Below are 23255 nucleotides of genomic sequence, written 5' to 3'. Positions count from 1 at the left end.
GTTCCGTATAAGTCTGAGCATGTCCGTCGGGGTGCATGTGTGCCTGTCCGTGCGTGTCGGGGTGGGCACTGTCGTCTCTGTTGCCTAATGTGGGGGAGAGGCCGCCCAGGGGCCCGGGTCAGACAGGTAGCAGCCCCCAAAGAGCCCCAAGCTCCCGGATCGGATGGTGCGCACGCCAGCCCCAGCTGCAGGCCTCCGGGGGCAGCCAGGGAGCAGGCAGGGAGAGGTGGCCCGCCCACCGCAGGGGAGCAGCTGGGCCCCGCCCGGGCCAGCCCCGGGAGGGGACGGGTGAGGGGAGGGGAGGGGAGGGCGGGAAGGGGACCGGGCCTCGCCCCTTTGGGGCTGCCCGCCCGCCATTGGCGGAAAGTTGCCGCACGTCACCGCGAGGGCAGTCCCCTAAAGTCCTGTGCACATAACGGGCAGCGCGCAATCCGGGGCGGCTTCTCCAGAGCGCAGGCTGGGTCCGACGCGCCCGGGGAGCCCAGAGCACCCTACAGGCTGAGTGCAGGACGCGCCCCCCAGCACAGCCACCCCACGGCCCCTGGATGAGGCTTCCCGGCGTCCGCTCGCTGCCCGCAGCGCCGCGCCGGAGGTCCGCCCGCTGAGGCGCGGCCGGTGCGCCGGCAGCCAGTGCGCTCACCTGCCAGCCTGCGCGCCATGGGGCAGCCCGGGAACCGCAGCGTCTTCTTGCTGGCGCCCAACGGAAGCCACGCGCCGGACCAGGACGGCACGCAGGAACGAAACGACGCGTGGGTGGTGGGCATGGGCATCGTCATGTCGCTCATCGTCCTGGCCATCGTGTTTGGAAACGTGCTGGTCATCACGGCCATCGCCAAATTCGAGCGTCTGCAGACGGTCACCAACTACTTCATCACCTCCCTGGCCTGTGCTGACCTGGTCATGGGCCTGGCGGTGGTGCCCTTTGGGGCCAGCCACATCCTCATGAAAATGTGGACCTTTGGCAACTTCTGGTGTGAGTTTTGGACTTCCATTGACGTGCTGTGTGTCACGGCCAGCATTGAGACCCTGTGCGTGATCGCCGTGGATCGCTACTTTGCTATCACGTCGCCCTTCAAGTACCAGAGCCTGCTGACCAAGAATAAGGCCCGGGTGGTCATTTTGATGGTGTGGATCGTGTCGGGGCTTACCTCCTTCTTGCCCATCCAGATGCACTGGTACCGGGCCACCCACCAGGAAGCCATCAACTGCTATGCCAAGGAGACCTGCTGTGACTTCTTCACGAACCAAGCTTATGCCATCGCCTCCTCCATTGTGTCCTTCTACCTACCCCTGGTGGTCATGGTCTTCGTCTACTCCAGGGTCTTTCAGGTGGCCCAAAGGCAGCTCCACAAGATCGACAGATCTGAGGGCCGCTTCCACGCCCAAAATCTCAGCCAAGTGGAGCAGGATGGGCGGAGCGGGCATGGACATCGCAGGGCCTCCAAGTTCTGCTTGAAGGAGCACAAGGCCTTGAAGACTTTGGGCATCATCATGGGCACGTTCACCCTGTGCTGGCTACCCTTCTTCATCGTCAACATAGTGCACGTGATCCAGGATAACCTCATCCCTAAGGAAGTTTACATCCTCCTAAACTGGGTGGGCTACGTCAACTCTGCTTTCAATCCCCTTATCTATTGCCGGAGCCCAGACTTCAGGATTGCCTTCCAGGAGCTTCTGTGCCTACGCAGGTCTTCTCTGAAGGCCTATGGGAATGGCTACTCCAACAACAGTAACAGCAGAACAGACTATGCGGGGGAACACAGCGGAGGTCCCCTGGGGCAGGAGAAAGACAGCGAAGTGCTGTGTGAGGACCCCCCAGGCATGGAAAACCTTGCAAACCGTCAAGGTACTGTGCCTAACGATAGCATTGATTCACAAGGGCAGAACGGTAGCACAAACGACTCACTGTTGTAAGGCGGGTTTTTCTACTTTTTATGACCCCCCCCCCCAGCCAAACACTAAACAGACTATTTAACTTGAGTGTAATAAACTTAGAATAAAATTGTATAGAGATGTGCAGGAGGAAGGACAGCCTTCTGCCTTTTTTTTTATTATTATTATTTTTTTAAGCTGTAACAAAGAGAAAACACATTCGAGTGATTGTTTCTTGTCCAGTTCAGTTCCTTTTTGCATGGAACGTGTTAAGTTTGTGTCTGAAGGGCTTCGGTCCCAGAGGACCTGGGGCTGCTCTGTTTTGATGACTTTTCCGTGGATCTACCTCATTGGTCAAGTATTAGGGGTAATATATATTGCTGCTGGTAATTTGTATCCGAAGGAGTCCTTCCTTCCTGCACCCTTGCACTGGAGGATCTTGAGTATTTCGGACCTTTCAGCTGTGAACGTGGACTCTCCCCACTCCTCTTATTTGCTCAAACAGGGTGTCGTAGGCAGAGATTGGAGGGGCAGGCTTCAGTTGTTTTCCTGAGCAAAGTCTAAAGTTTACAGTAAATAAATTGTTTGACCATGACTTCATTGCACCTGTTTCTCCAAAAACCCTTGACTGGAGTGTGGTCGCCTCCCCCGCTGGAAACCGCAGGTAACTATTTGTAATAACTGCCCAGGGACTTAATATGGAATGATACGAGAATGGCATGCACTGATTGCTTAACCCTTTCTTTTGCCTTTGAATCTGCCGCTGCAAACCTGTAGCCCTCCCAGTGCCAGCTCGGCAAAGCAGTTCTCCCTGCTGACAGCATAGCTTGTCTCGCTGGTCCTATGGTGATCATTCTGTGTTGTTACATCAGAAACACTGACTCATAGAAACCGAGTTACGGACATCTGTTTCGTCCCTCCGTGCACCCTCACCACCCACCTTCCAGTTCCAGTAGCTGCTTATGTTATGTATTCGCTGCATCTCATAGGGGAGGTGTTTGTACTGCATCGGGGTTTGGCATTTTAAAGATAAAGGAGGGAGTTCTTAGGAAAAAGCTACTCAAGCACAGCCCTGTAATTCCAAAGAAAACTGAGAGGGTATTGGTCATAGGGAGAAAACTGGAAAACACTTAACCGATGAATACCTCATGACCCGGGAAACAGGATTTTAACCCCTTCTCTTTCTTTACTTCTGTCTCTTCCTGCCCATCCCCCTCTTTGACCCTCCTGACTTCAGTATAAAGCGAGATGTCTCAGCCTCGGCACTATTAACATTTTGGGCCAGGTAGTTCTCTGTGGTGGGGGCTGTCCGATGCATCGTCAGCATTTCAACAGCATCCCCGGCCTCTACCCAGTAGATGCCAGGAGCACCCTCTGAATTGTGACTACCAGAAAGGTCTCCAGACCCTGCCAAATACTCCTTGAGGGGTGAGACCACCCCTGGTTGAGATCCGCAGATATAAGCTTCACAAATCTAAACAGATTTTTAGAGTCTGTCTAATGCAATCGCTTGATTTTGCAAAGCATCCAAGAGGGATTTTCCATGGTTCGCCCAGTTAGTGACAGACCCCAGACCATCGCTTTCCCCTCCACCCCCCCTGCCTTCCAAACTGGCCTTCCAGCTGCCCTGCCAATGGCTGGATTTGTGCATTGTTTGTTTGGTCGGGTTTATCAATGGAGGTGAGGCCGGGGAGTCTAAGACGGCCTTTTCGTGGAGAGATTCTAATACCCTTAAGAGGCACATGAGGGAAAATCACAAAAGTAAACACATTTCTTCTCCCACCCCCTTTCTATTTTTGCACCGTGTGTCTGAGCCAGAGCTTGGCCCAGGTTTGACGGAGAGGACCGTCCTCCCTGGCAACGCCAGCCTGGGGAGGATCAGCCTCCATGTTCATTGCCATTTCACCCGCTCACCAAGCTGACTCCACTTCTGTCTTCCCTTCTGTCCCAGCCAAGATCCCCAACCAGAAAAGCATTGGCTTCCTCTGCCTCCTGTCAGCTCAGTGCTGGGTGTCCGGGTGCACACTCAGCTCTTGGGAGAAAGTTAGGTGCCCAAGGTTTTGGAACGTGCCATAGCCAGTTGGAGGGTGTGTGCCCTTCGGCACTTTTGCTTCTCCAAGGGCTTTCATGCCGGTTGTCACATTCTCCTCCTGCTCGGGGGCCCACACCCAGAGGGGCAGGCAGCTTCTCCAGCATATCTTCACCCTTCCGGTAGCCTCACAGCATCTTGGACTTGAAAGAGTCTACAGAAAGCATTTGGCATCCAAAGAGATGAAAACCTGGGAGGGGGAATGGCCTGTCCAAGGTAAGAAGCCAAGGATGTCAGAGATGGGGCTATGGCCGGGGAGCCTGGCTGTCACCTGTTATTCCGGGAGCTGATGTGCTCTCTCCACCGGATTGTCATTGACTTCTGCGTTCACCCTCTGTTGTGGAAGCTTCGCCCTGGGGCTGTCCCCTAACCAATTCATTCCGGTGGATGTTCTTATTGCTTTTGGGTCCTTAGCACAAAAATCAGGCAATGACCGAATAATCTGTGGTAGGGACAAGAGAAAGAATTGTTCTTTTCCTCAGCAAGAGTCCACTAGGACACCCTCAGCATTTAGGGGGAAGATACAAGAGTCCTTAAGCCACCGGGAATTTCACGCCACTCCAGGTAGAGATTTCAGGTAGAAAAAAAAAAAAAATGTTGTAAACTTTTCTGTCATCGTTGTAAGTCCCGTGGACAATAAACGTTGTTAACCAAAAAGAAAAAAAAAATGTTGTATATATATTCTTTGGGTTACACAAGCATCTAATGCAATTTCCGTGAAAACTCCAGTACGAGGGGGTTTAGCCATCTCTGCGTTCCTTCAGGAATCCTTCAAATCCAAGAGCTTTGATCAGTGTTAAGGGTCTTGACAAGCAAGAGCATTTTTGGCATGCCTCAATCCCTTGCTTCCGGTCTCCTTTTGTTTTGTTTTTGTTTTTTTTTTTTTTTGGTGGGGAGGTAGGCGTCTGTCAGTGCCCCTCTGTCCCTCTTGCTGACAGGTTGGTTACATAAGGTTTGTGTTGGATTCATGATCGTGAAGTTTTCTTTGCCTGGACAGCAAGTTCTCAGAGTCTGTCAGATGAGAACCTTATCCTGAGATGCAAGCTGACAGGTGTGCAAAGTGGCAGGCCAGGGTGGGCCTCCCCACTGAGGTCATTATTGGGGGAAGGAGCCTGGGGAAGAGGGAGCTTGGAAGCATAGGAACTGTTGTTACATGATGCTCAGAATAGTTCTGGCCAGGGGCGCCTGGGTGGCTCAGTCGGTTGAGCATCCGACTTCGGCTCAGGTCCTGATCTCACGGCTCGTGGGTTCGAGCCCCGCGTCGGGCTCTGGGCCGACAGCTCGGAGCTTGGAGCCTGCTTCCGAATCTGTGTCGCCCTCTGTCTCTGCCCTCCCCCTGCTTGCACTCTCTGTCTCTCTCTCTCTCTCTCTCAATAATAAACACTAAAAGAAAAAAATTTAAAAAAAAGAATATTTCTGACCCGAAAGAAGCCCAGGCTAGAATCAGTCGTGGGGTATTTATGGGGCACCTACTGTGTGCAGCGTGAGAAGAGTATAGGCTTCAGTCTCTACCTTCTGTAGCATAAGATGAATAATACTAAACAGGTCCCTTTTATGGTGTCTTACTGAATGAGACGAACAGTGCTGCTCACCTTTTCAGGCATTATGTCATCCTGACAGTCCCATGATGTAGGCAACATAACTGTCCTCTCCTACTAAATGAGACAACTGAGGCTTGAAAAGATTAAGTAACTTCCCAAAGCCGCACAAACTGGCTAGCTGCGGGGTCAGGACTGGAACCCAGGTCCCTGGGAGTCCAAACCCATGCAGACCAGGAAGCGGCACAGAGCAGCTCACAACCCACGCCCAAGTGAGTATAAGAACTAGAAACGCAATACCTCTCGGAAAGAAGAGGGAGCTTGCTGTGGGCTGGGGCAGGGAGGAATGTGCCCTTCGAAGCATGTGACTGCAGGGCTGCTGGGGACTGAGACAGGAAGCCAATCACCCAAGTGTCTAGTTTGTTTCTCTGAGTCTTTGCTTTGTCTTTTCATCGGAGAATCCGGCCAAACTGAAAAAAACAATCTGCAACTTTAAAACGAGCACAGGGTAGAGCAGAGACACAGCCTGCCTCGCGCCCTGGCGGATCCATTTTCGGTTCCGATGTTGGGAAGTTCGAAATTCGGTGGGCAGCTGGGCCTCGTGGAAAGTGTCGCAGGCCTAGGGGGGCCCCTGTAGGGGCGCTGCTCATCGGGAACTAGCATCCTCGGGGACGGGGGTGGGGGGGGCGATGATCTTCTGATAGCAGAGAGCGAGGAAGGTGAATGAGACTTGGAATGAGACCTTTCACTGACAGCATAACGTCCACTAATTTCAGCCCTGTGCTACCCTCCTTCTCTGACAGTGCAAATATAATATGAAGGAGGCATTTTTGAAATACCTAAGAGAACGAACTTCCCAAGGGCTTGAGAAATACTGGTGTCTTATGAATAATAGGAGGCAGGGTGAGGCAAAAAGAACCCTGCGCTGGGATTTGTGCAGCTAGGTTTCAGGTCTCAACTCCACCTCCCTCTCTGTCTCTCTCTCTCTCTCTCTCTCTCTCTCAGTCTCATTCTCTCTCTCTCACCTTGGGTCAGGCAGTTTTCCTCAGTGGACCTCGGTTTGCACCTGTGTGAAATAATGAGGCCCGTGCAGGTGGTTTTCAGCTGTGCTCAGGTATGAGTTTATATAGCCATTAATTTAGAAGCCAATTAGAGACAGTCGTTTGTATTTCTAATTAGAGTTGATGACATTTGTCATGTAAATAATGGTTGCATATCCTGGGGGTGATCAGCTGGCAGAGGAGAATGCTGTGAAGACATTTCTGATGCATAACTGCCTTCGAATATTTAAGGACCGTCTGGGGAAAAGGAGGGTATCAACTTTATATGAATACCAGGAAGCAAACTGAAGCTTCAAGGAAGGTAGATTCCCAGCTCAGATGAAAACAACAAAACAAAACAAAACAAAAAACCACAACACTTTGAAATAGTTTGTCTATCTGAATAGTGAGCCTCCTGTCATTGGGAGCATTCAAGAGAAGCCCAAATAAAGCTCTGTGTGGGATGAAGCACAAAGGGTTCCTGCACCGAACAGGAGCTGGACGAAGCTCCTTCCAAATCTGTGCCTCTGTGTCCTTGAAAACAATAGACCTGAATGTTCTTAAAAAGTATTCAGACCGTTCCCTAATTCCAGCTGGCCTTCTCCCCAATTCCTCTGGATTTCGGAGGTTTCACTGCATTCCTAAACAGGAAACCTCCGGGGGAAATCAGGATCTCAACAGTCCTTGGCCATGGGGGGAAATCCAGAAATAGAGAAATAAGGTTAAGCAGTTTTCCAAACTATTAGACCTTTTCATCAGCTGCTCTTCCCATGCCTTTTGCAAATGACCTACTAACTCCCAGAGAGAGAATAACGAGGGCCGCAAAGTCCTCTCTGCAAAGGCAATTACATACTTCTCCACCCTCAGAATCAGTGCACTTCCTGTGGTTTTTCCGTCACCCTCACAGGGCGGGAAGGAAGGGAGGCAGGTCCCTGGAAAGCACGGAGCACTTCAAAGCCCCTCTGGTCCAAGAGCCTAGAGACCTGGAGTCCCTCACGGCCCGGCTGCGAACCAGCTTGGCAAGCTCGGGCAGGGTCACTTTTCTTCCCTAGGCCTGTTTTCGTCATCTCGAATGAGGGACAGCTTGGTTTCCATGAGTCTTGGGTTTCCCTTTTCCAGAATTCTGTGAGGTTTCAGGAAGTGTTCGGTGCTGCCCATCTGGTGGCAAGGCTTTTATTTTAAAAGCACATTTTTTTCCTCATTAAAAAGGTAACAAATGTTCTTTGTAGAGCCTTTAAAAATATAGGAAAGCACAAAATGAGATAAATCACGCATAACATTACCACCTAGAGATAGGCATCGTTAAACGTGATGTGGATGCTTCCAGTCTTTGTCCTAAGCATGGCTATACAATGTGTATAAATTTATTTTTAATTTTGTTTAAGTTTATTTATTTTGAGAGAGAGATAGGACAAGTGGGGGAGGGGCAGAGAGAGGGAGACAGAGAATCCCAAGCAGGCTCCACACTGTCAGCTTGGAGACCGATGTGGGGCTCGAACTCAGGAAACCGTGAGATTGTGACCCGGGCCGAAACCAGAAGTCGGAGGCCTAACCGACTGAGCCACCCAGGTCCCCCTAAATATATTTTTAAATAAAAGTGAAATCGATTATTAATACGACTTTGGACCCACCGAGAGTAATTTTACAAATGCCTCCTTTAATATATTCTATTTATAACATGACCCAGGTATCATAATTGGCCTGGCAACACACAGTGGCCAACAGTTTTCAGACTTTAGGGGCACAAAGGAATCATCACTCCCAGAGCATCTGGATACGGAAATCTGAGCTGGGACCTTCTAGAAGAATCTGCCTTCTAGCAAGTTTCCCCCCAGGTGTTTCTAACACAGGTGTCCCCGGGATCACATTTTGATGAATAAGTTTACAGAGATAAATTCTCAAAATCAGACAGAATCGCCTCTTCCTTGCTAGTGGGTGAAAAAAAAGATTTTCCATACTTGTCTCTTTGAAAGCATGCCTTCTGCAGATGGGCTCTAGTCTGCTTTCAGAGCCTAGGGTACTAACCACTGAACTCCTAGGGCAAGGTTCTGGTTGCATTGTTACGTGCCTCTGACCCAGCCAGTTGACTTATGTTAAAATAAATCTATTCAAGTTATAGAGTGGCCGATACCGACTATTTGAAAAGTATAACGGCAGCTGTCTATTTCCTGGAGCACCTCTGGTGGTAACAATGGCCCCAGCTCCCGAGTGCTGCTATGAACTCAGCGTCGTGCTTGGCAGTTTTCACGCATGATCTCATGTAGGGCTGTCGGTGACCCTACAACGTGGGGACCATCATGTCTGTCCCCATGTTAGAAATAAGGAAGCGGAGCCTTGAAAGGGTTCCCCCAGTTGCCAAAGATTGCCCGACCCACTGGAATGACACGTATTCTGAACCAGAGCCCCTGTGCTTTACCGCTAGGATAGGCCATCGTTCCCCCTTTGGGGGTCACGTGAGGGACAAGTGGGGAAATGATGGTGCTAAGAAATTTTTCATGGGTGCACTTTGTTTCACTCTGCGGGGATTCTATTCATGTGCCCTGATTAACGCCTGAGCCTTGTGACTCGGAGACAAGCCCGTGTCATCGAAGGTCAGCTGTGGCTAAGTATCAGCTGGGAAACCAGATTGCCCTGAGGGTGGGCCGCACACTACATCTTGCACCCGTATTCAGGCAGTTTGAGTGAGCTGCCCCCCACCCAGGTAGGAAGCAGAGGTGGGCGCTTGGCCCCAGCCCATCAGTTGGCACTGAGTCAATCCTGACCATCATGGCAGGAAGCCCTTGACAGCTGGATTTGGGGAGCTTTCCCTGTCTCTCTGCCCAGGTTTCACATTGGAGAATAGCCAGGGGGGATGGGCACTGAGCAAGCCCGTAATATCCTTAGTGAACTAAGAAGCCCCAGGCTCCGAGAGGTGGGGACGGTGACAAGGTAGCACAGGGGCGGGGAGAGGACCGTCTCTCCCGGCTTGCGTTATAATCACTTTTCCAGTGCTGAGAGGGGAAGGCTGCAGTTTCTGAATAGAGTCCCTTCTCCAGGAAGAGAAAACAGTTTTTAAAATCACAACAGCAATACTCATGACAAAGCAAAATTGGAGTCCTAGGGAGCTTTTGCTTTCTTTTCAACTACAGCTGCCTTTGTCTGGAGAGTTTTCTTCCTTGTGCCCATTCTGTCTCTGTCCTACTGTCTAGTGTTGGTCTTGTTAAAGTCCCATCAGATGCTCCGAAAGATTGCAGACAACCCTGACAATCTGTTTGGTGTTTTGCTTTGTTTGAGAGGTACCCACAGTTCTCCTGAGATGCATTGTCAGCCATAAGCCTGCTCTGCTCACAGCTTCAGACTTCTTTCTTGTTCCAGGTCCCAGTGTTTTCTCCATAATTCCAAATGATCACCTGGTCTCCTCCACCTAACAGAAGTGAGGGTCCAGCCTCAACGGCCTGAGGTGGCCAGCCTCAGAAATCTCTTTCTATAGGATCGTGGAAGGCTTAATGGTGTCAGTGGAGGTGTGAGTTTCCAGGCACAATTTTATTTTACCGCAGTGGGGTCCCAAAATGATTTGGGGGAACTTCTGAGAAAATGCACATTCCTGAATGTAGTCCCTGAGATTCTGATCTCACAGGACTGCGGTCGGGAGCCGGCAATCTGCATTTTGTCACAAGTTCCCCCAGAGGACCGTGGTGCAGGTGCTGGGAGACAATTTGGGGACCTAAGGCTGAACTGGCTTCCCTTGCCCGCCCTTCCCACGGAAGTACACAAAATGTAGGCATTCGAAAGAAAGGATCCTATACACTTGCATACATTCACAAAAAAAAAAATCATCGTATCAAATAACCGGAATCCTAATTTTCCAACGTTACCAAATAAAACAGTGTAAGTGAAAATAATGTACAAATGATAAAGAATTACCCTGAATGACAATAAAATGCCTTGAGCAATTAGGCACTTCATTAAAAATGTGTTTTGTGACAACATGGCATCTACACAGTTATACCCCCAGAAAAGCATCACTGTCACCTAGTCCCAAACCCTCTGCATGTAGCCTGGGAGGTAGTGGCACAGGAAGAAAAGGAATTTTGCTGCAGTGATAGACTCCCAGTCCAGTGCTCCTTCCTCCCTGACACCATGCCCTGGTTAAGTCAAATCGTACCAAGGTCTATATGAATCAATTTGCCTAATGTACATAAACCCTCCTACTTAGAAATCTGACGGGGGTCCCACCCAGCTGCAGAGAAGGGTATGATTCATACATATTCACACATATACCTCCACAGATGGACACACCCAAGTAAACACACACACACACACACACACACAGAGACTTTAACCCCGATGCCTATACCTATATCCACACAAATACATATATATGCACATTTCCACATAGCTATGTGGCCACAACTAGGTTCTTTCGTGTATACCCCCATAATACATCCACACAGGGGCGCCTGGGTGGCTCAGTCGGTTAAGCGTCCGACTTCGGCTCAGGTCATGATCTCACGGTCCGAGAGTTCGAGCCCCGTGTTGGGCTCTGTGCTGACAACTCAGAGCCTGGAGCCTGCTTCAGATTCTGCGTCTCCCTCTCTCTCTGCCCCTCCCCCGTTCATGCTCTGTCTCTCTCTGTCTCAAAAATAAATAAAACATTAAAAAAAGAGAATACATCCACACATACAGGACACAGACATACTCAGACCTAAACCTTAGAGAAATACACACGTGCGATGCCTAAGCATACTTTTGCGTGCTCCAAATGAGCAAAGGCGCCACGTCATGTAATCACCGTCCCACTGCTCCCCAAGTGGATTCAGGTTCACATGCAGACCCCTTTTCCTTGGTAAGTATATACACCCTTCATTTCATACATGTGTATTGAGTTCCTATTAAGTGCCAGGGATTGTTAGGTGTTGAAGAACACAGTTTATCTTTGCCCTTAACTGAGTTTGTGTGTAATGCAAGAGAGAAGTTTTTTAAAATGCATACAAAGTTGCAACTGTGGTATGTGCTAGGGAGGAGGTGTATGGTGTTTTGAGGGCATCTAAGAGCTCTGCAAAAGTTCCCCCAAAGAAGTGAGGTTTCTTTTTTTCTTTCTTAAGTTTATTCATTTACTTTGAGAGAGAGAGAGAGAGAGAGAGAGAGAGAGAGAGAGAGAGAAACAGAGCACATGAGTGTGGAAGGGGCAGAAGGAGAGAGAGAGAGAGAGGAGAGAGAGAGGAGAGAGAGGAGAGAGAGAGAATCCCAAGCAGGTCTTGCACTGTCAGCACGGAGCCCCAGTCGAGGCTCAAACTCACCAGCTATGAAATCATAACCTGAGCTGAAACCAAAAACCGGATGCTTAACTGACTGAACCACCCAGGCACCCCAGAAATGAGGTTTCTACTGAACCTGGAGGACTAGCTAGATAATTTCTTGAAAAAGAAAGGAGAGAAGAGTATGCCACTCAGGTGGAAAAGCATGTGCAAATGTCCTGTGATGAGAGAAAACCTCATGCATAAGAAGACTGAGCAAAGGTCAGTTTAGTCGGTGTGCAGAGAGGGAGAAGGATGCAGGGGGCAGGACAGGCCCACAGGAGGCAGCAGGGGCCACACGTGAAGAGACTTTTTAATTAATTTATTTTTTAATGTTTATTTATTTTTGAGGGAGAGACAGAGTGCGCATGGGGGAGGGGCAGAGAGAGAGGGAGACACAGAATCTGAAGCAGGCTCCAGGCTCTGCGCTGTCAGCACAGAGCCCGATGTGGGGCTCGAACTCACGGACGGTGAGATCGCTACCTGAGCCAAAGTTGGACGCTTAATGACTGAGCCACCCAGGCGCCCCCAAACCCTCCGACTTTGGAGCTTTGGGCTATTACACTTGGCCTCACTCCTGGCCTTCCTGCTCTGTTCCCACTCCTCTTGGCTCAGAGCACACGATGACAAGGTGGGGTTTCTTCCAGAACATGATCATTGACTATTCTTGGCCTGGGCAAGGAGGGGAGGGTGGGCAGGTCGGGTTGCATAAAGATCGCCTTGTGTCCTCCCAGAGCTGTAAGCAGGGCCTCTGCCCAGCTCCAAGCCCGCAGCGCCCTTTGCACAGAGTGGCCAGTAGCGAGAAGTGAATGTAAACGATGGGAAATGCGACGTCTGCAGGTCCTGGCGGGGACAGCGGTAGGACTCCAAGTATATGCATTTCCTAAGTGACCACCGCACTAAATGTGACACTAGAGGAAGAAACAGACAAATCCCTGCAGGAAAGCCTTTCAAGGCAAGATGTCTGACCGTGTCCCTCACTGCCCGGGCCAGTAAACGCACGTACACGCAGATTTACACGTTAACAAGATTCTCCTCCGGTGGCTTGAAGCATCTCACAACAGAGGGAGAAGTAGGGGGTAGTTCATCAGCCACCACACTCTGCATTATTTTCCCTCCGATGAACTGGATTTACACTGGTACGTGTTTTGCTCCTGCAAAGCCTGCAAGTTCCTTAACCAGAGCCAGTGACAGACTCCAGGGAGATCAATAGGCACATTCATGTCCAATTAAAGGCTCACCTAGAGCCTTACGCCTTAAGGCCATAAAGATGTTCCCAAGTGAGTTTTTGGACATTGTGAGGACTCCTACCCACTGAGATCCTATGTTTCCCAGCGTGTGCTCGGAACTGTTTTCTTCTATAATTAAAAAGAATTATATAATGTAACTTGAAGCTCTTTTTATTTTGCTTCAGGCCGCGGAAGCAACGCCCTTCTCCTCTCCCAGTTGGGTGCTCTTTTATGCTGTCCTGGAAGCAGGTACCAGATCCATCAAGTGCCGCAGACCATCTGTGCTCGAGGGGACACCGTGTCCCAACAGTCCCTCACATTGATCGAGCATTTGGCAGGTCGCAAAAGGCTTTTCTATCCGCCGTCTTACCTAATCCCATTTCACAGATAAAAAGACTGAGGTTAAAAGATTTGCCTGAGGGCGTGGAGCTACCAGCAGGCAGGCTTGGGACTTGAACTCAGGTCTTCCTACCCACAGGCAGGAAATGACACCAGTTCTACTGTGCTCAGCGACCCCCCTGGGACTCAGGTTCTTTTCCCCGTACTCCTCTGCTTTCTGCGGCACTGTATCAGATAAATTCAACGTCCACACTCTCCAGCACTGAAGCCCCAGGTGCCAGGCTGCGGACGAGTGACCGCCCGCTCCGGGGACAGTCCCCAGGATGCTTCCGATATTGACAAGCCCCAAGCTTGGGTGAGCTCATGCTGGGAGGGGCCAGCGCTCGGCTTGGCTCTATCAACCGCGGCTTAGAGCAGAAGCTCCAGGCTTTTCGGCTTCCTCGTGGCCGTCACCAGATGCACTTTCCCCAAGTGAGAGCTGTGGGATCACTTACCTGCCCCCCCCATGCCCGCACCCCCACCCCCAGCAGCTCAGGCCCTGCTGAGGCTGTGCTTGTTCACTCTGCCCGGTCCCTCTTGGATCGCGATGTTTCTGTGGGAAGGCCTGGTGTGATTTGCCCCGATCCCATGCCCATTTGGCACAGCCCAGCCTGCTTCGAAGGGCCAAGCTCCACACCTTGGTAACAACTGCAGACTCCAGGAAGTATTTCAGCTTCGTGAAAACAGCCTGTGTTTGGCTAAAATGTCCTAGTTTGGTCACAGCAATTAGATGTTCTTGTTTTGCACACACATCTTCCAACAGAACTGCCTTGGGGACAGGTGAACAGTGTTTAATGGGTCTGGGAAAGCCTGAGGTGGAGGGCACATCCCGACCACGAGGAAAGCCCCCACGGGCAATCTCTTCCCCTTGGAGTGTCAGCTGGTCTGCTTTACTTAGCTCTGCAAACAGCATTTGATTCATTCATTCATTCATTCATTCACTCCTTGAAAAGATGTCTGAATACTTATAAATGCCAGAGCCCATGCTAGCTACAAGGCATGTCGCTATGACCGAGACTGACGTGGTGGGTCCCTGCACTTTAGTTTCTTACAGTCTAAATTTTTTTTTTTTTAACGTTTATGTATTGTTGAGACAGAGAGAGACAGAGCATGAACGGGGGAGGGGCAGAGAGAGAGGGAGACACAGAATCGGAAGCAGGTTCCAGGCTCCGAGCCATTAGCCCAGAGCCCGACGTGGGGCTCGAACTCACGGACCGCGAGATCGTGACCTGAGCTGAAGTCGGACGCTTAACCGACTGAGCCACCCAGGCGCCCCTAGTTTCTTACAGTCTAATGGGGGAGACAGAAAATGAACACGGACTTATAAATGGTTTCTGGATCAAGTTCATTTTTTTAACGTTTATTTATTTTTGAGAAAGGGAGAGGGGGTAGGGGCAGAGAGAGAGAGGGAGACACAGAATCTGAAGGAGACTCCAGGCTCTGAGCTATCAGCATAGAGCCGGACGCAGGGGTCGAGCCCACGAACCGTGAGATCACGATCTGAGCCAAAGTCGGAGGCTTAACCGACTGAGCCACCCAGGTGCCCCTGATCAAGTTCCTTAACTCTAACACCAGAGAAATTTAAATATGCTTATGAATAAGGGTGAGGGATGGGAAATCGGCTTCTGGATTTTGCTAGGAGGTTCAGGAAGATACCAGGTATCAGGTAGCTGTCAATCTCAGACGGACTTCTAACCATCCATAAAAACATTACTGTCTTCCCTTTAAAAACATCTCAGGGAAAAGTGTCGTTCATGGTGACTTCCGAGGTTATCAATGGTCTCTGTCTTGGTACACCTCTGGAATACTATGCCCCGTTCTGAGGGACACACTTTTCAAAGGAAGGGGGACATCTGGGGCCCCTCTAGGCTTGCCAGATTTAGCAAATAAAAATATAGGACATTCCGTCAAATTTAATTTCAGATAGCCAACAAATTCTTTTTTCATATAAATGTGTCCCCAATATTACATGAAACATACTTATACCCCCCCCCAATCTCATTGTTTATCTAAAATTCAACTTTTAACTGGGCTTCTTGTATTGTAATCAGACAGCCTTGCACTAGAGAACAAAGATAGTGAGCAAATCTCAATAATGTGTCTCAAAAGGAATCGTCAGAGGAGCCTGACTTTTCAGCTCAGAGATTTGCGTAGGGAAAGTTTTCCAAACGGTTTTTCCAAAATAGCAAAAGGGACACTGGGAGGGAAAAGGTCTCGAGGTCAAAAGTTTGGGAAACGCCGCGTGGCCGGTGTTTCCATTTCGGAGTCCGCGCTATGCAGAAGTGTGGTAAACATCCTGAGTAGACTTGCAGGAAGCGTACCTGGTTGACCCGGTTTAACCCATCGTGCCCACAAATGCTATTTGTCTGTTTTAATATGTATATTTTATAGAGGACACCTATTAACATCATGCAAACTTACTGCTCTGACCAGCACACTTTGGGGAACACTGGCATGAAAAAGAAAGTTCTCTTCAAATATGCAGCGTGCTGCTGAGCAGGGAGGAAGCAGAGTTAGTCTTTGTAAACTGAGGGGCCGAGCTGCACCCCGTATACTGGCCCAGTATAAAGACTAGAACGTCCTAGGTCCGAAAGGTAATGAGCTCCCTGTCTGGAGACATTAAAACAGAAATGAAATGGCATCATGGACACTAGAGGAAATTTTTGTCTGGTGCCGGAAATGCTCCAGGGTCTTCTAGGAAAGGCGTGTTCACATAGAACACAGACGGGCCCCCACCAGCAAACAGACCTTAAAATCATGTCCCAGGTTCTATATTTTTTCTGCGGTCTGAGTCTATCCCTCTTGGATACACTCTTACTGCGTTCCCTTCGCATCTCTGGGCCAAACCTCTCAAGGATATTAGTCCTCTCAAATTAATGATCTCGGCCTCTTCAGAGCCTAGCCAGCTACCTAGGGGCTTGGCTCTTTGGAACCCCACCTTGAACCTCTGGAAGCGACTTATAGACCTGGCGAGTAAACTAGAGCTCACAGCTGAGCTTGGCGCCTCCGAAGAGGATGTGGTCTGCAGAAATGTGGCCCCATTCTCCTCCAGGACTGTGAGACTCCTGCAGGCGGTGTCCACAGTGTGCTACAGGTCACCACATACCTGAGGTGCTCCGCATAATAGAAGCCAAGAGAGGGTCAGATCCCAACTCCGCCTCCTCCTGGACCTATGACCTGGAGAAAATTGCTTGGCCTCCCCAAGTTGTATTTCCCTGTGTCAAAACAAAACGAAACAAAAACCACCATGAGAATGATGATATCCTGCGTCATAAGATCATGAAAATTGGGGCGCCTGGGTGGCTCTGTCGGTTAAGTGTCCGACTTCAACTCAGGTCATGGTCTCGTGGTCCGTGAGTTTGAGCCCTGCGTCAAGCTCTGTGCTGACAGCTGGGAGCCCAGAGCCTGCTTCGGATTCTGTGTCGCCCTCTCTCTCTGCCCCACCCCAACTCGTGCTATCTCTGTCTCTCTAAAACTAAAAGAAAGAAAAAAAAAAGAGCATGAAAATTAAAGGAGCTTAAAAGTACATTCAGAAGACCCAAGAGAGTGCTGGTACAAAGCGGACACCCGTAAATGTTTATTTAGCAGACGACTGTTATTGTTACCATCATGATAACTTCTCAGAGAAGTTAAAAGATTTCTGTAGAATTTCAACAATGCGTGTGCCAAGATTTCAGGCCCCAGCCAAAGCAATAAGCTGGAAATTGTCAAGATCTCTAACACCTTCCTTTTGAGAACTCATGCTTGAGAATGGAAAGTAATGCATGTGTATTAAAAGTCTCAGTTTTCCTTCCTGCAGGTCTCGGGCCAGTAGAAAGAGCACTGCATTTGGGGGCTAGGAGCCCTGGTTCTTGGTTAAAGCGTCTCCACCTCCTCATCCATTTGGGACTCCGGTCCCCATCCATAAAATAAAGAGTTGGACGACAATTTCTTCTTGGGTTCCATGAGCTGTGCCTTGGAACTGAGGGTGATGAATGCAGCTATGTAAGTAATGGTCCGTGGTACTTAACGAGAGGAAGATCTTGACCAACGGGAGCAATATGTCCGTATGTGCGTGAGCACACGTGTGTACATGGCAACACGCAGTGGATGCCAGGTGTTTTGAAGTTATTTCAGTTGCCCCCTGCTCTTGCACCTGTCTGTAAGTTTGGTAAATAAAGGGTTAGGTGTAGAATTAGTTGTAAAGGCGAGAGGCAAGCACTGACCTCTGAATGGGGAGAGCTGGGTTCGAGTCCCAGTCCCGACTCCACTGGAAGAGCCTATTCTCCGTCTCCAGGGTGTGAGAGTCCCTTCCGTCCCCACCTCTGCCTCCCCATCTTTCACGTGAGGCGGTTGGTTCCAGGATCTCCAAGCTCTGTGTCTCTTGGGAAAGCGTCTCTGATCTATTTTCGCTTGGGTTTGCGTGCTCTCCGCCAGATTATCATCATCGGGTGACTCAAGTTTGGCTTATTTCTTTTGTTTGATCTGCTCTCGTTTCATAACACAAGCTCTACAGCCAATTTTAGCATTTCTTGGATTATGGGAGTGTCGGAATGAAGGTACCAGAGCATTTGTCTCCGTTTTTGCCCAGGATACTCGTCTCCCCCTTCCCCACCCGGCCCACCCGACACTCCCTTCCATTCTGGCACACGCAGAGTCCCGCCTCCTCCCGGGATGAGACACCAAGTGGAGTCTGGTTTTCACATTAGGCGAGAGGAGGCCCTGAAGGCAGAAATCCTTGGCCCGTGAGTCACTTTGTCTCTTTGTGCCTCATTTCCCCCAGTTATAAATAGGTGGAGTCTCACACTTTCTCACCTCCCAGGGCTTGCCCCCACTACCACAGAGGGGTTTTTGTGCAGATGAGGAGTCCCTGTTTCACCGATGGGCTCTCTCCCATATCACAGCCCAGGGGACATTCTCTAGGAAAACAAAGTGTCTCCCCGTCTCTATGCTTCCACTTTCGGTCCCCTCCAGACTTCCCTTCATTACTGCTTGAGACACAGAACTTTCCAAAACACAGAAGTCAAGCTTTGCTGAAAAGCCTTTAGTGGCTGCCTGTTACCTCCAGGATAAAGACCTCGGCAGGTGAGCTCACAAGAAAGCACAGTGGAAGCTCACCCTGAGATCTAATGACTCGCCCCAACATATACCGGCCTGCAGCACACTCCTCCCCTGGGACCTGTGAGGTGCAAGGCGGTGCCCCGGGAAGAAATAAAGAGGGGACTAAGACTTCGGCCCCATGTTTAAGAAGCTTACATGCTTTTTGAAAAGGTGAACAGGCACACAAAAGCAATGTTTTTATTTTTTAAGAACCGGAGGTGCTCTTAGAAGTCACTGACCCCGGGTTAAGCGTCTGCCTCTTGCTTTCGGCTCAGGTCATGATCTCGCAGTTCATGAGTTCGAGCCCCGCCTCGGGCTCTGCGCTGACAGCATGGAACCTGCTTGGGATTCGATCTGTCTGTCTGTCTCTCTCCCTCTCTCTCTCTCTCTCTGCCCCTCCCCTGCTTGTTTGCCTCCCGCCTTCGGGATAATAAATAAACTTAAAAAAACAAAACAAAACAAAACAAAACAAAACAGAAATCACTGACCTAGCCCTACTGCCTCACTTCGGAGTTGTGGAAACTGCGGCTCCCTCTGATGGGTCTTCTCTCCTGCCAGATCTTCAGGCTTCTTCATGTGAGTAGGTCTCAACTGTAAAGGCACCTCCTCAGGGCTGTCCTCCCAGATGTGAGTTCCCCGCTCACTCTCCTCCTTATCCCCCGCTGGTCCACCAGACCACCGTCTGCACTCTTTTCTATTCATCCATGTTTCTTCTTTATCATCTGTGTCCACCCACTAGAGGGGAAACTGCAAGAGGGCTGGGGCTCGCTTCTATCTCTAGTGTCTACAACATAGTGGCTGGCAGTGGACCCATAAGAAATGTTTGTTAAATGACTCATCAAGCCAATGAGTACATCTTGAAGCAAATTTGAAAATGCAGAATAGTGTAAAGACACCAGTATAGATTTAACAGAAAATACGATTATGTTAAATTATGGTTTGTATCCTGCTTTTTTTCTCCTATCAGTATAGTGTTTCTACATGCTATGAAGTTATCTTTTAAAATACTATTTTAAATGATGCGTAAATTACACATGAAGTATCAAAATTAATTGAAGCATTTCCCTAATCTTGGACACTCACAATTTTTTTTTTTCTCCTAAGTGATCTACTGTCTCTCTAAACCCTTCTAATAGAAGTTGGCTTTTAAGATGCTTGTGGTAAATCTTCCTTGCAATGAGTAGCTGGGTGGAAGACGTTGCTTTCTTTCCAGGAAATTCAACAGACCAATCCTTACTTTTGTATGTTTTCTGTAGCCTCCTTTGGTTTCCTTGACTTAGTCGATAATCTAGCTGTTAAGCTCAAGACTTGTGGTTAGTACACGGTTGTGATTCTATAATTTCCTGTTGGAAAGATAAACCAGTCTAAGTGTTCACAACTGAGTGGAGTCAATGGAGGAAACAGAGGCCAGACCCCATTACATCTAGTACCTACTCTTAACTCAGGGACAATTGCCTGATGAGATGAATTAATGCTCAGGGACGGAAGATTCAAGAGTTTCCAAACACCCACAGACTTATAAAATCTCTGTGAACTAAAAAGAACAGTAAAGATCGCTAACACCCTCAAGTGAAGGAGAAGTAAACCGAGATCCAGACGGAATCTTTCGTGAACTAGATCTCAGAAAAGATTTTACAGAACTGGAAGGGACCTTAGCAGTGAACTACTCTAACCTTGTCATTTTTTAAAGATGAGGAAACAGAGGTCCAGACGAGGAAGGGCGTTGCACCAGGTCACCACACCACCAGCTCGTGGCAGGGCTGAGATGAGAACCCACTTCCTCCTCCCTCCCATCCATCGGTCTTTCCACTGCCCTAGCTCTGTGGGGCCTTGTAAACCGTCAATGCTCAGCAGAGTCTGCCCTTGGGCTCTATTTCCTGGAGTGCTAAGAAATGTCCTCCCTTCACGTAGGTCGGAGCTTTCAGTAAAGCCCTCCCCCCTTTACAGAGCATTGCCTGTGAGCACAGCACCTCAGTGGCGCCAGGCAGAAGACAATATGTACAGCTGAACACCCCTTTCTAGTCAGTCCCCACCCCATCCGGCACTGTGTGTCCTCAAAGCGCACGGACCTCTCCTTCCTCCCTCTTACCACATCCCTCCTGCAGTCTGTGAATGTCCATTTCTCTCCGTAGGCTAGTAGCTTCCTGAGACAGAAACTCTTTTTCCTTCTTTGATTTTTTCCACACTCTGTAGCAAATTAGTGCCTGGCATATAAGAGATGCTCTGTAAATATTTGTCAAATATATGAATAAAAACTTAGTTTCTATATTAGTTTGCTAAGACTGCCATTAACAGACTAGCACAGGCTGAGTGCCTTCATGGCAAATGTCCATTTTTTCACAGTTGCAGGGGCTAGAAGTCCAAGATCAAGAGGCCGGCAAGGTTGGTTTCCTCTGAAGCCATCCTCCTGCTGCTTTTTTATATTTCTTTACTTTTTTAATGTTCATTTATTTTTGAGAGAGAGACAGAATGCGAGAGGGGGAGGGGCAGAGAGAGAGGGAGACACAGAATCTGAAGCAGGCTCCAGGCTCTGAGCTGTCAGCACAGAGCCTGATGCGGGGCTTGAACCCATGAGTTGTGAGATCATGACCTGAGCCCAAGTCAGATGCTCAACTGACTGAGCCACCCAGGCGCCCCTCCTGCTGCCTCTTCACAGGGTCTTTCCTCTGTGCACCCAAACCCTGCTGTTGTCTCCCCATGTGCCCTAATCTCCTCTTCTCAGAAGGACCCCAGCCAGATTGGGTTAGGGCTCACCCCAATGGCCTCAACTTAACCACTTCCTTAAAGGCCCCACCTCCAAATACAGCCACACTTCAAAGTAGTGGGAGCTCCAGCATATGAATTTGGGGGAACATAGTTCCATCAATAACCTTCCTCTATTCTTGACTAGCTCACAGTTGAATAAAAGGGATGGGCACACAAAAGTGGAACAATACCTGCTGTAATACAGGGAAGTACAAGCCAGGCGGAACACCAGTAATGGTCGATGCCCATACTAGTGCATCACCAACCGTCCCTGTGTGCCATGCACTCTTCTAGGCACAGGGGCTATTACCTAATGTCATCCTTGCCAGGATTAAATGTCAACAAACATTCACTAATGCCTGCCATGTCGATCACTGTTTCAGAGCCTAAAGATCCAAAAATGTATAAGCTTAGACCACAGAAGAAAGACTCTTGCTATTTTGTAAGAACACACACACACACACACACACACACACACACACACACATATCTGGTGTGCTGTCTCAGCCCATTTCTGTTTACAGCTCCCATACTGGTGTTATTCCCCAGCCAGGTAATTTAGTCTGTGTCCAACCAGGAAAATGACCAACATTTTGCAGATGAAGAAACTGAGACACAGCCAGTAAGTAACTTTCCCTCTGTCATGCTAGTCAATTGCTAGTAAATTGCAGGCTCTGGGCTGAACCACACTTACCCTGGCAGCAGGCACCACAGTCTACTCTCTTAATCAGCACCCCACACTGCCTCTCCATGACAAAGCGCCTTATTCCTTTTATCCCCACAGAAGGGGGATATGAGCAAAAAGGACGGAATTTTAAGCTGAGCCACCAGCTGGGGTAAGGAGCAGAGAAGATACTTAGAAATAGAGAAAATAGTACATCATAAAGGTCAAGGTCTATAAGACGATGGCTGAGCAGGTGGCATAGAGGGCTGGGAGTGTGTTAAGGCTGGGGAGGTAAATTGCAGTCAGATTAGGTGAGATCTTCTTATTATTGATATAATAATAAAATTAGGCTTGATTCTCTAGACACTGACAGGCATTTGGACTTTTTAGCATAAAATTTTAGCATTTCATCGTACCTCCTCATTTTACCAACAAGGAAACCACGGGCCAGAGAGAAAGGACTTGCCCAAGGCCATACAGTGGGTTAAAGTCAGAGCGGACACCAGCACCCAGATCTCTCAATCCCAGGCCAAAACTACACTGCTAAACTTGGCCTACATAACCGCATGGAAACTGACGTAATTTAAAAGAATGTGTTTTTCCATGTTTCCCCATGTCTTTCATCCAGTTTTCACCCACTTTCTCTTTTGGGAAATTGTACATTTCTCCAGGTTTCAAGGAATGACTATTTCTCATCTAAAATAACTACTGGTTCAACGTCAGAAAGATCCCATGAAGTCACGAATGATGCCTTTCCCTGTGTGGCTTTGTGGAGTGTGGCCGAGTGGCTCACTGGTACATTTCATTGACTAGAAGGACCAGTATTTCTTATGTCTAATAGATACTTTGAGATAGAGTGATAAACTCAACAGCCACTCTGGCTGGGTTTGTTTTACCAAACAAATAGATCGGGTCAGCAAACATTTACTGCTGCCTGCTGCGTGCTAGGCATAGTGCTAGAGCCTTGAGATCCAAAGATATGTAGGCTCAGTTCTCGGGTGAAAGGGCGCTCACCACTCAATAGTGAAACGCACATACTTTCCCACGCGTGCACACACATGCATGCACGCACACACATACACAGACCATACACACACGTCTTACAGCTTATACCTATAAGCCATGCCTATAGCTCCTCATAGTAGTGATTCCCCAGCTAGGGCATTCAGGCGTCATCTAACTAGAAAAACAGAAACCACTCCGGATCTTGCAGCTGAAGAAATTTAATACAAGGATGCACAGGTGATAGAAGGAGCTGAAAAGCCAAACAGGGAACGTAAGGAACCAGAGATTAGCAACGGCAGGAAGGTGGTGCTGCTCCTGAGTCTGGAAGGACATAGGAGAA

At 49.1% G+C, this 23255-nt stretch overlaps 1 protein-coding gene across 1 annotated transcript; it reads left to right on the top strand.

The window, feature by feature from the left end:
• The first annotated feature begins 441 nt into the window (after nt 1-441).
• On the top strand, nt 442-4629 carry ADRB2 (adrenoceptor beta 2). Its single transcript, XM_030329833.1, has one exon. The coding sequence runs from the start codon at nt 658-660 to the stop codon at nt 1912-1914; it is 1257 nt and encodes a 418-aa protein (XP_030185693.1). The 5' UTR covers nt 442-657; the 3' UTR covers nt 1915-4629.
• The last annotated feature ends 18626 nt before the right edge of the window (nt 4630-23255 follow it).

This window comes from Lynx canadensis, chromosome A1, assembly GCF_007474595.2.
Source record: "Lynx canadensis isolate LIC74 chromosome A1, mLynCan4.pri.v2, whole genome shotgun sequence".
Classification (NCBI taxonomy): Eukaryota; Metazoa; Chordata; class Mammalia; order Carnivora; family Felidae; genus Lynx; species Lynx canadensis.
Note: the sequence above shows the minus strand (reverse complement) of the source record. Positions and strands in the feature narration are given on the sequence as shown.

Coding starts and splice junctions, on each gene's coding strand:
- ADRB2 (XM_030329833.1), top strand. CDS start 658: ATGGGGCAGCCCGGGAACCGCAGCGTCTTCTTGCTGGCGCCCAACGGA.